Genomic DNA, 12,400 nt, shown 5'->3' on the forward strand with positions numbered 1-12,400 from the left:
TATATGGCACTGTAGCTGCAACCCAGTAATGTGCAATAAAACTGAGATGAACTGTTTGTTTTAAAAAGCACTTAGGTTATGGAATAAAATCACATGCATCAAAATGATGGCATAGCCTTCTGTATTGCATAAGGTATTGCATAAGAGAAAATAGAGAATAGCTGTTTCACATTAATACTTTGTCACATGGGCATGTCATGAATGCCAACAGTGAATGAAATTTCACTGGAGAAAGCAAAACAGAGAAAACATTTCTGATTCAGTCAACTTCAAAATCACACTTCATTCAGAGTAATTTTTTAAACTATTATTGTTCCAAGCAAGATGACTGTAACTAGAAGAGGCTTGACACAAGGAGGATATTTTTACTATGTCAAGTGTCAGCCCTTTGGATGTAATCAAAAGATCGTTTAAGTCTCTTTGCCTGTAATTTCTCAAGTATAATCAGGCTCCTTATTTCTGTGGATTTTTCTTACAGCAACGGGTGAAAGAAGTATTTTTAATTGGCTGAGGAACTCTGGCACTGAAACTATTTTAATTACTTGTTTCTAAACATAGAATACATATAGAATTTACTTGAACGCTTTATTAAATCTTGCTGCAATACTGAAATTTTCCATTTAGCCTAAACACAGTTTTACAGATTAAAAGAAATAAAAGTGAAGGGAAAGCAAGCCCACACTCTTTATTACATTCGTCTTTTTTTTAGAATGACAAAATTAAAACAACACCCACATAAAATATAATTGCCAATATCATTCCACTTCATTTTTCAGAGCCAAAGAAGACAAAATCTATCATTCCCACCTCCAGGTCAGCTGCTCAGCTTTTTTTTGTGCTGAGATAACTGCTATACCTATCTCTGCCCAGAAGAGGAGCCAGTGAGAAGAGCTGGGTGTTAGGGACTGCGCACTGAACACGTTGGGCTCAGAGGACTAACCTTGAATTTCAAGAGTACTAAGGAATGTGCTGGATCAGACACGGGGGAGGTGCTTTTTTACATAATTACCACAATTTTTAGTAGAAGACTGCCTCAGGCCCCCTGTGGCTATGCACTGCGGGGCTGCAGGTCTCTTTTGCAAAGCTTTTGCTTAATTAACTAAGGGAAAATATATTTAAGAACAATGGGTGAAAGGCACTTGAGTAAGAGAGGGGCTACACGCAAGGTCTCATTTAAACCACATGTGTAGACCACAGGGTGGTGGTTCCCCAGCTGCAGCTCATCTACCTTTTGCAGTAGATCATACGGTACGTGGCTGGGCACAGACCTGGCAACTGCTTGCCAAAGACTACTGATGATGCAAGTGGAATTCACCTAACAGCTCTGTAGGCCTGCACCACAAGGAATGATGTATCACTGTATTATTTTAGGTATACGCTCATGAAGTTACATGAGGCATCAAGCTGGAGCAAGGTTTGCTATCTACTCCTACTTATCCCACCCAAAGCACTAGTAAAAATGCAGTGCAGGAAAGCAGCTCTCTGCTTTAACGTAGCTCCAGAAGGCAACAACAGCGGTGAAGATGGAGTGGCACAGACCAGGGTAGGTAATGGGGCCTTGGTTGCCAGCCCTTGTTGGAGCTATGCTACCATTTCCTACTACTCTTAACAGTATAAAGCTAGCACGGATACGCCTGCTGATACTGCAAATGAATCTTCATTCTGGTGTCTAGAGAGATGCTCAATACCTGTAGCCAAGTGGTGAGTGAAGCTGAACCCTGCTTAGTGTTAGAGGAGATGTTGATGGTCCATTGCTGGTGCCGTTGGTCCTGGCAGCGCAGCGGGGATGCGGCAGATTGAATTATGAGTTAATCAGTTTTGATCCAGTTGTTCTTTGCTGCTAATCAAATTACTCTGTTCAGCTCGGCATTGTTTTGGAGAGTGTCTACTCTTGTGCCAACGCAGTTCAAGTGGCACACTAACACATATACTAACTAAATTAACTTTTTCAGTTGAAGGCAAGCTCTAGAAGCCTTAAGCTGTGCAGAAGTCTTTACTGAAGATTTGTACAGCGAAGTACATTTTGTCCTCTTTGTGAAGACCGTATCATTATTTTGTTTGTTGTTACAAAGAGAAGCAGTACAGAAGGATGTACAGAAAACAACAGTATTCTGATTACCGTGTGGTATTAAATTTTATATTTGGGGAATGCAAGTACATGAGAATTGCTCGGCTTGGTATGTTGTGGCTGGGGGCTGTGGAGGTCTGAAAGGGCCATTTGTGTTGCGTTGTGCAGAAGGAGTTAAGGCCTCACATCAGCAAAACACAACTTCCTCTAAACTGCTGGTTTAAAAGTAACTTTTAAAAAAGTATTTGAAATGCCAGTGTGTTTGCTGGGAACATATTATGTACATAGGGAAATTTCCTAATTTTTTTTTTCCTTAACACAATTTTTGATTCGCAGTTGCCTGAAAGGCATGGTACCAAGTCATTTGCTCCTCCTTTAGTACATTCCCGTTGACTTCAAAAGACTGCTCTCATAAGAAGGAAAGTGCTTGGTTTTGGTTTATTAATACGAAAGAGGAACATGATATAAATAAACTAGATGACTCGTGTGTGCCAGTACTTTGTTAACCTGAAAGTTCCCAATTTGTGTCAGTGTTTGCATGGGCTCTTGCTGCTCCTCTGGCTGCTGCGCAATCTCGATTCAACGGCCACAGCCGCAGTCATGACTGAAATGGCCACGGGGCAATGATCATTTTCAGGGCAAAGGCTGCAAATCTTGGTTCTTTTACATAATGGAGTGCACATTTATGTGGCAGTTATTTGCCTTTTAGGTTGCCCGGCCTATTAATGCCTCTTCCGATGACCTAAACTGAGGAAAAACCCAAACCCTCACTCGTTCACACAGTACTTGTGTGCGCAGAGTTGTCGCTGCCCGCAATTTTTAAGAATTTTAAAGGCTGTTTGAAAACACGACGTTAAATGTTTAATATGTTAAACAGGTGTAACACAGGGCTTGAAGAAACAAGCAAGGGGAGCAGACTCGGAGCCTTTTGAACCTCCTGCGGCCCAGCCTGCAACGGTTTGGAAAGAGAAGGAGTTGGGGGGCAGCCTCGCTCCCCCACACCACATCGGTCCCCTGGGCGCTATTGGGCACGCTGGGAGCCTCCTTCCTTCCTTCCTTCCTTCCCCGGGGGGAAAACCAGGCGCAGCTCCCCCAGGCCTGGGGCCCGCCCACCCAGGGAAACTGCAACTCCCGTGATGCTCCGCGCGCGGCGCGGTGCACGAGGGGAACCGCCCCCCCCCCCCCCCCGAGGCTGCGGAGGGGAGGGGGGAGCCGCGTCCCCAGCGCGGGCGGGCGCGCGTGCGCAGGGCGGGCAGCAGAAGGGGCGTGGCCGGCGGCGCTGCCCCTCCCCCCCCGCCCCCCTCCTGTGTGTCGGTTTCGGGCTCCCGTCGCCATTTAGCGCCGAGGCATCCCCGGGGCGGCCGCGGCGGCTCCCGCTCCCTCCTCCCCGCCGCGGCGCGGGGCGCCACCCGGACTCGGCTCACCTGTGGCGGCGGCGGCGGGCGGCCCCCGGTGAGGAGAGGCTGCGAGCCGCGGGCGGGGGGCAGGCGGAGGGCTTCCGGCTCCGTGCGAGGCGGCGGCGGCGGCGGCGGCTGGAGGGAGCGCGGCCCGGCCGCGCGCGGGCGGTGGCTGCCTGCCGGGAGGTGGAGGCCGCGGCCGCCATGGGCGCCCGTGTGAGGCGGGGCTGAGCCCCCCGGCCCCCCTTTCCCTGCCCCCTCGCCGGGGTGAGGGCGCTGGGCCTGCCCAGGCCTCCCCCCGCCGGGTGCGAGTGACTGAGCGCGGCGGCTTCCTCCGCGACCGGCGTGCGGGGCCTGCCCCCCTCGCCCTGCCTCGCCTCCCGGCCCCTTCCCCTCCCTTCCCCGCAGGCCCTCGCTCCGGGGGGCGCCGGGACCTGCCCCGCTTTCTCTCCATCGCCGGGGAATAACCGCAGCGCGCTCCCCTCGCCTTACAGCGGCCGGGCGAGGCACCGGCTTCTCCCCGGTCGGGGGCCTGCCTCGGGGCGCCTCCCTCCGCGCCCGGGCCCGGTGCTTGGGCTCTTCCACCCCTCGCCGCCCCCATCCCCGCGCCCCGTCTCCGCTCCTGGTGCTCCATGTCGGCCCCGCTGCCCGGCTCCCCGCTGCAGGATGGATGCAGACACTGACCGAGGACCCACCCCGCCGGCCCAGCCTCCCCAGCAGCCGCCTCCCAGCTCCGCCGTAAGGAGCCCTTGGGACCCTCCTCTGTCGCAGCTGCAACGGCAGCCGCGGACAGGCGCGCTCCCCGCTCAGTGACCGGCCCCTTCCCTCGCCTCCCCCCCCCCCCCCCCGCCGCCGCCGCCTCGCCCTAGCAGCGCTCCCCCGGGGCACGATGTCGGGGGGCGCCGCAGACAGCGGCACCCCGGCCCCGCGCTTCCTGGCTCCCCCGCCGCCGCCGCCCAAGAACGGTTCCAGCTCGGACAGCTCCATCGGGGAGAAGCTGGGAGCTGCCGCCGACCACGCAGCCTCCGGGGCCGGTGGAGCAGGCGGCGGAGCCGGGAGTGGAGGCCGTAGTGAAGAGTACCGGCGCCGCCGCCACACCATGGACAAGGACAGCCGAGGGGCGGCAGCCACCGAGCACCGCTTCTTCCGCCGTAGCGTGATCTGCGACTCCAACGCGACGGCCTTGGAGCTACCCAGTTTGCAGCCCGCAGCGCCCTCGGCCCCTGTTTCGGGAGGCAGCGCCGCTCCGTTGGTCTCTCCTCCCGAGTGTGTCAGCCGGACTTCTTGCATCCCTGTCAGCGCTGCCCAGGCTCCCTCGCTGCTGCAGCAGCCGCCACCGCCTGCCCCGCTTCCCCTCGAAGGACAGTCCGCTCAGGAGCCCCCTGCCTCGAAGGATGCCGCCCCGCTGCTGCCCAAGGAGGAGGAGGATGAGGCAACCGCGCTACCCCTCACCAGCGCCGCTGGCAGCGCAACGGCTGCCAGCCGGGAATTTGAGGAGCGGAGAACGCAGCAGGAAGACATTGAAGAGCTTGAGACCAAGGCAGTGGGCTTCTCCCCAGATGGCCGTTTCCTGAAGTTTGACATCGAGATTGGAAGAGGCTCTTTCAAAACTGTGTATAAAGGACTGGATACGGATACCACTGTGGAAGTCGCCTGGTGTGAGCTGCAGGTAAAATAAATAAAAATGGTGAATTACTAAAGCGCAGTCACTCTCCCAGGTGCTAGGCTGTGTGCTTCAAGGAGGTAAAAATCTGTCAACTCGAGGCCTGCTTTATTCAGACAGGGAGCTGCAGACCTTACCTGAGGCACTCCTTTGGAAGAAAGGTGCAGCCTTTCCTTGGAGTCAGTTTGCCTTTTGATTCTTTTAAATACTCTGCTCACTGAAGAATTTTTTAGCTTTATCATCAAAAAAATGCACTGCAGTTCTGTTTCTTACAGCATCTTGCATTTTACGCCTCCAAAAGGTAGCTTGGAGGATTGTGAAAATTCTTGTACACAGCTTCAGGGAGGCTGAGGGAAAATGTGTAAGTGAATGTCAATGTGAGCTAGCCTTAGTTTTTCAAAATTTGTTTAGGTGTTTTTCTTAGAAAAAATATGAAAATGTTAATTTCACAGACATTTCATATGTTTGTGGCAGTGGATTCTTGTCGGAAGTAATACTAGAATATTCACGAAGTCATGTAGCGCATCACACTGTTTAGTTTTGCAGCGCTTTTTTTTTTTTTATTCTCAGTTCCAGGGTTCACACTTGATACAGGCACAAGGAAAGGAAGAAAGTAATTGTTTCCTTTCCGAAGCTTTAAAAAGTCCCCTGAAGTTTAACCTTTCCAAATGACTGGTGGATTACACTGGACTAAGATACTACTCTCCTACCAAGTTTCTGGCCTGAGCAGAGCCAGAGTTCTGTAGAAGCCCAGTCTAACAATGGCAAGAACACCCTTAGTTCCGCACGAGTCAGAGCTTGTATAACCAAGGCACAGGTTGCTGTGCAACGACCTTAAAAGAAGTGGGAAGAGCTTGGAGTACCAGGAACAAATAAATACGTTGTGTACTAGTTTGTTTTCAAAGCCACAGCATTAAATTAAAATGATAGTGCTTGTTTTCTAGTGTTGGGTTTCGATGCAATCCATAGAGGGGTTCATGTAGTATGGGTTTATTATTGCATACGTTCCCATCCAATTTAGGGCAGACAAAAAGTATTGGGTCAAAATCCCAGAAGTCTTTGAGGGGTTTTTAAGCAGTTAGCTGCTCACAAATGATAGATTGCCGTAATTGCACCAAAACTTTTTTCCCCTCAAAAGCCATTTTATATCTATTCCAGTCAAACTGAGAGAATTTAAGAGACTCCTTGACTTGTATTCATGTTTGCTTTTGGATGATTGCTCAGGCATTCTACCAGTATCTTGGTTGATTATGTTATTGCTGTTATTCTGTGCTTACTGACTGTGGAAGGAAGCTTCCAGTTTTCTTTGTGACCCTTAACCATGCCTTGCTCCTCCATGCTAGCTACGTACTTACTGTGGTCTTCTTTTGAGCATTAATTTTAGGTCAGAAAGTGAAATTACCCATGTTGGGCTCTGCTTAAACTGTTCATGTGCAGCTTGAACTGCGAGGAGATCAATAATCTACCAAAATTATATGACTTTTATTTGAAATTTTAATCTTTGCAGTTTTGGAGTTCCTTGACTTTAACCCCTGAAATCTGTTTTAAGCTTTACACTTGACTTACTGGCTAGAAACTAAAGTCAGCTTGGCATCAGTCACTAAGCTAACGTTGCCTCTGTTGAAGTGTGTTAATCATCATCGGTACCATGTGGACAAACTGTCTAAAGAAGCGCCTTCTTTGAAGCAATTTAATAAAGAAGCTCCTTTATAAAGAGTGTGTTGCCGAGCCTTCAGTTGATTGAAGAATTTCATGAGTAGTACTTAAAATAACAGATTGCAAAAAGCATGAATGAAAAGATTTGTAAGGGGGAAATATTTGATGTTTTGCCTGGGAGTTAACTACGTTACAGGAGTGCCTTGTGGGTTAAATTATTCTGAGGGCTGTAGTTTTCCTCTCATAAGGAGACTGCATACGTCTTTGAAACAGCAATATAAATTTTATAGCTGTTAAAAGTATTTGCTAAAGGAGCTAGACTCTACAGCTAGTAGAATATTTTAAGATTAAGGCCTGTTCTATTGTTTGCATTTAGAAATAAAAGGAGGAACTTGGTATTTGTTGGTATGATGGGTATGTCGTTCTCTAGGAAAATATAATTGTTGACAGGTTAGTGATATTTGTTACGCGTGATTTGTATCAAAATACAATCTGGATTCACAGAGATGGACTGAAATTTAGATGTTGTTGGTCTTCCAGAATGCCCTGGTTTGGTGATTGGTGAACCTTCAAAGCATAATTATTTTATTAGGGAAATGTGAATGGTTTTCTTCTGTGCTGTCTTACACCAACCATAATAACTAACTGATGATTACTTTTAATTGTATTGAAATAGTGTTCCTTAGCAATAGAATAGCTTTTCTTCTCTGTATTCATGCTAGGAAGCGTAGGCATCCTAGGTGTCCCACCTCTCTAGAGTCTTCCAAACAGTGCTACTGTAGTGCTGCCGGAATGAGGCTGCTTAGCATGATTATGCAGACTAAGTTGTTCCTCTCATGGCTTGTCCAAAGTTGATAAGGGTGTATCACAATTCTTGATTGCAAGATGTATAACAGAATGGGGTGAGAACAGCTTGTACTTTTTCAGAGTCTTCGGGTGTATGTTCTTTTCAGGCTCTTCTAGTGTACCTTGAATGCTTCAGTTTCTTTAAAATTTCTGCTGTTTGGAAGGAAGCAAGATGCCAGCTGCTTTCAACTCAGTTAAACTACAGTGTTTAAGTATTGGAGCAAATTATGTAGTAGGAATCTTGTGAATCAAGGACAGCACAGAAGACTTTGTGATGGTCTCTGGCAGAATTACTTTTTAATGCTGAATAATGCAACTATACCTGACTTTTATGTATGTGCTCTGTAGTGATAAAGTGTAAAATCTCACAGTGTCAATAGGCTTCCTTTTGAAGGGAGTTTGGGTGCTGTTTATCAAATGGAGCTTGGGTTTCCAAGCTTCTGCTGATACTCTGGAAAATATTGCTCCATATCCTTAAGAACGCTCTCAAACTGCCTTGTAATGCCCCTTATGCTTGATGTACTGAACTGTGGAGGAAGTGGAAGGAGAAAGAGCTGAAATTCTATGGGCGACCTAATGTTGGTGTTAATATCTCCAGCAAGGAAGGTCCTGGCCAAGACTCTAATTTTTCTTGATCTGTGGAAGATGGGAAGATTCGATTTGAAGGAATTGAGTATTTCAAGGTTGCTTATAGATGTGCAACATAAATCCTAATAAAGGTGTGGCTGATGGGCTATCCTAGTTTACTATGTGGCCTGTCTATATGAAGCAAACTGTAGCCTAATCTAGTTTGAATATTGGATGCAGGTATTTAAATGTGAAGTAACTACCAGGCTGTGAGCATGCGTGAGCTGTGAAGAGCTCAGCAGCAACTGCTTAGGGTCAATGCTCAGCTTCAGTTACTGCAAGGAAATTGCTAGTGTAGCGTTAGCCTTCAAACACTTTTATTCCCATTGTATACATTCATCTCAACTCTAGTTATTCTGAGTCAAGTGTGCCTCCTACTGTTGTCACTAGCACATCTCATAAATCGAGTGTAGTGGTAGTTAGGGTTAGTGCTTTAATGGTCTTTAAGTAAGTAGAAGTCGGCAAAAGTGGTTACTGCCCCTGTTCTCTATTTTAATTTAAAATAACTCTTCCTGTACAGCCTACAGTGTGTATAACACACTAACCTGTGTTACTGGTTAGTCTTTTTAAATTACATTTCTGAGCAGTAAGTCTTTTGTCACCTCTGTACAGTTCAGGTAACATTGTGGCTAAAATGTGATACCTTTTCCTGTTGCATTAAGTTTATCTATGCGAAGTAATACTCTTATGCCAAAGGTAGTAAGAGTCACGTAGTTGACTGTAAAAGCCAAATCTTGGGGGTAGTATGTCATCCTCTGGGTCCTGTTGCAGTTTGAGTTGGTTCTAAATCAAGACTGTCATTTAACTTCTGGTTTACAGAACAATACAGGGTGGTGCAGTCACTTACTGGATGGCAAAATCTTGTGTCTAGAATTATTGCTCTGGGTGCTGTCATTCAAATTAGTAACTTTTCAAATAAGAAAGTGCGCTTGATGATATGGAAGGTAAATTGAGCTTTTTTTTTTTTTTTGAACTATATGTTGTCAGGCATTTGAAGACTTAACCTTCTTTTATTTGGACAGTGTCTTCTCTTAAAGAAAGCATAATTTAGAAACTGTTAGAAAGATATTTACATTAGTTGAAAACACATTCCTGGTAAACTGTGCATTGGAGAACTGCACCGCTTGTCTGGTATGTGTGGTATCACTCCTGTACTTTGTGTTTCTTTGACAGAAAGGGTAGGTTGGTCAGTCAGCACTTAAGAGTTCATGAATGCGTCTTCTTGCTGGTATGTCACTTTGCCATTGTCACTCTGGTTTCAGTGCAGTGTTAGGTTGTTGTGCTTAACATGTGAGCTGCTGAAAGGGAAAAGGAGGTTGAGGGCTGTCTCTAAGCAAGATAGAGCTTCTAGGGGCAAGAAATGAGTTTAGGAGGTGAAAGTGGTGCAAGAAGAGTATCTTGCACTCGTTACTACTTTGAGAGGAAGCTGAATGTGAATTGGGTTACCTTTAGTTTTAAATTTTCTGAGTAATAAACTAGTGTAGGTTACATGTATGCAATTCCGTTGCAGACTGTTAACTATAGACCAAGTGTAGTGTACAAATAGTCCAACTTAGAAATGGATTTTTCTTTACGTAGGCAGTAGCAATGAAAAAACAGTTGAGAACAAGCATAATGTCATAACCAAATGTGAACCATGAGATTCTGTAGTGCACTCTGGTAAAAAATTATAATGCAACTGTTCAGCACTTTATTACAGGAAGTAGTGAGGTGCTAAATAGTATTTCCGTATGTCAGAATTTTTGAGTGTAACAATGTATAGAAGTTAACTTAAAACTCACAGTACAGGAAGTTGCTTGGGTATGATGTATATCTTCATTTTTAGTGACACTTCAGATTTAACTATACCTATCTTTATCTCTTAGACTTAAAGCTTTGTTTAATACTGATTTTTTTTTAGGTCAGCAGACAGCAATGGAATGTAGTTTCTATACTCTGGAGTATAGACTCCACTGCAGGCTCACCGTGATAAATATCAGCTCACTGAAGTCAAAGTATAATTCTTAAAAATCCCTTTGCTTTCTGGAGTGCCTGAGCTGGGAATGTTTCAGAAGCTGCACGTTCAAGTCTGACAACCAAAAAAGGTCTTGTAACACATAACTGTGGCATTCTGTAGTCTTTTTTTTTTTTTAAAGCCGGTTGCATATTGCTCACTAAGAGGCCTGACTGCAAAGATGCTAGCTCTGATGCGCAATTGTGTAGCTACATTAAAGCAAAATGGAAAACCAGATCAAAACCTTTGTGCAGTGAGAGGAAGCTGAGAAGTGTGGACCTGGAATTCATCTGTCTGTTAAGTGCTATTGGAAAATGATTACATTCTGCTAGTTCTGGAGGAATAGTCAACATCCTGAAACAAATACATATTCTTTGAAAGCTCTAACTGTGGTTTAACTATGAATATTTAAAAATGTATTTTTTTATTGTATATTTATTATACATTATATATTATTGTATATTTATTATACATAAATATTTATTAATTATACAACTTCTGCTGAAACAGATCAAGCTGAAGTCTGATCCAGTATGGTGACTTCAGTGCCTACCCCGTACTTCACATCAGTGTTTAAAATAACTCCAGTAGTCTGTGAGCATAACTGTATGTGGCTACAGCCACTGTGACAGCAGTAGTGTGCCTCCCGTTCATGACTACTTCTGGGTCAGATGCATAATTGTCACAAATGTAGATTAATAAAGGTATGTGATAATCTCTGTGAACATCATTCTGTCCTTATGAGCTCTTTTTCTGTTCTCAGCTTTACAAATTCCAAAATACTGAAAGCAAAAAGCTGTACAACCATAAGCGTATAATTGGTTTATAACACTTTCAGGTTACATTGGATTTCCAAATGTCTTCAAGTGTGCGTGTGTAGGGAACTTGAAATTTTGTGTTGGTTTTCCATGTCATAGGGTAGAACAAGTTACTGGTACTTACTGGCTTCAGATCTCTGCTGTGAAAATTTCTCCTTTGGCTAGCAAACACACCCCAGCTATATTCCTGAGTGGTCGTGCTATAATTGATACAATTGACAACTTGATAAATGACATGGGAAAGGAGCCAGACTAATTACCTACAGAAGTATAAACAGTGGTCAGGCTCCCTCAGACTTTACAAAGGTGACCCTGAAAGAGAGAAGGGAGCTTTAAAGTACATTCTGGAGCTGCAGCTGTTAGGAGACCTCTACTTAGGAAAATAATCTTACCTCAAAGGGATATCACTTTTGGAGATGGCTGTGATTCAACTTGTAACTGGCTGGTTGCAAGGCAATAAATATAATCCGATAAGTATGTTCTGAAAATGCAGCATTTCTTACAGAAATAAACAGGTTCTTATTTGTCAGTTCAGGTGGGTTTGAGAGCTGCAGAATTAAATCTCTTAAATGGGATTTGTTTTGGGCTGTTGTGGTTTTAAATAAAAATGCTTAGCTTCATAACTAAATTTTTGAGGGCTAAGGAAAAGTATTAGGACTATAATCTTTCTTTGAGAGGGGAAAGAAAACCCCACCTGATAAAACTCCCATGAGACATCCTGTATAGAGTCCTTTGAGAGCTGTCTAGCAGAGTAATAAATAAAACAAGCAATAATAGATCTGTGGTAGTCTCCATGGATGCAGTGCACGGTGCAGTGTAGATTCAGTACCTTTTGATTAGCAACATCCCTCTGGGCCACATGTTCTTTTTCTTATTTTGTCGTCATTTTTGTTTCATACCAGCATCTTGTTAAACAGCACAGCTCCGACTGTTACCCAGCTTCTCCATACTGCATGTGACGAAGTTTGTGCTGAGCAGTGGCAGCCTTGATGCTTCCTGTCATGCATCTCTTCAGAAACTCTCGCTTCCTGTAAAGATTATCAACGGTTTTTTTTTTTTTTTCCTGAGATTGCTAATTGGTTCTTCCAAATCATGGTTGAGTTGAAATAAAAGTTGAGTATTTTTCTGTTTCAGTCTTTAAGTTCACAGTTTCAAGCTTGTCTTAGTCTTGAGAGCTATTAACTTATGAAAAATGGAAATACAGACATAATGGCTGTAACATTTGTGCTATAAGAAAAAGAATAAATATCATGCAAGTTTGCAGTGCTTCCGCAGCTGGGCATAAGACTTTCTCTTGGCAGAGCATGTGTGGGTTTTTTTTAATAGCAGATG

At 45.1% G+C, this 12,400-nt stretch overlaps 1 protein-coding gene across 2 annotated transcripts in view; it reads left to right on the forward strand.

Moving 5' to 3' along the window:
• The first annotated feature begins 4,354 nt into the window (after positions 1-4,354).
• The window catches only part of WNK1 (WNK lysine deficient protein kinase 1), a 105,276-nt gene continuing 97,230 nt past the window's right edge, over positions 4,355-12,400 (forward strand). For both annotated transcript variants that reach the window (XM_075705894.1, XM_075705888.1), the window contains exon 1: positions 4,355-5,134. In XM_075705894.1, the coding sequence (XP_075562009.1) occupies positions 4,355-5,134 (780 nt within the window). The remainder of the gene's footprint in view (positions 5,135-12,400) is intronic.

This window comes from Pelecanus crispus, chromosome 1 (assembly GCF_030463565.1).
Source record: "Pelecanus crispus isolate bPelCri1 chromosome 1, bPelCri1.pri, whole genome shotgun sequence".
In the NCBI taxonomy this organism is placed as follows: Eukaryota; Metazoa; Chordata; class Aves; order Pelecaniformes; family Pelecanidae; genus Pelecanus; species Pelecanus crispus.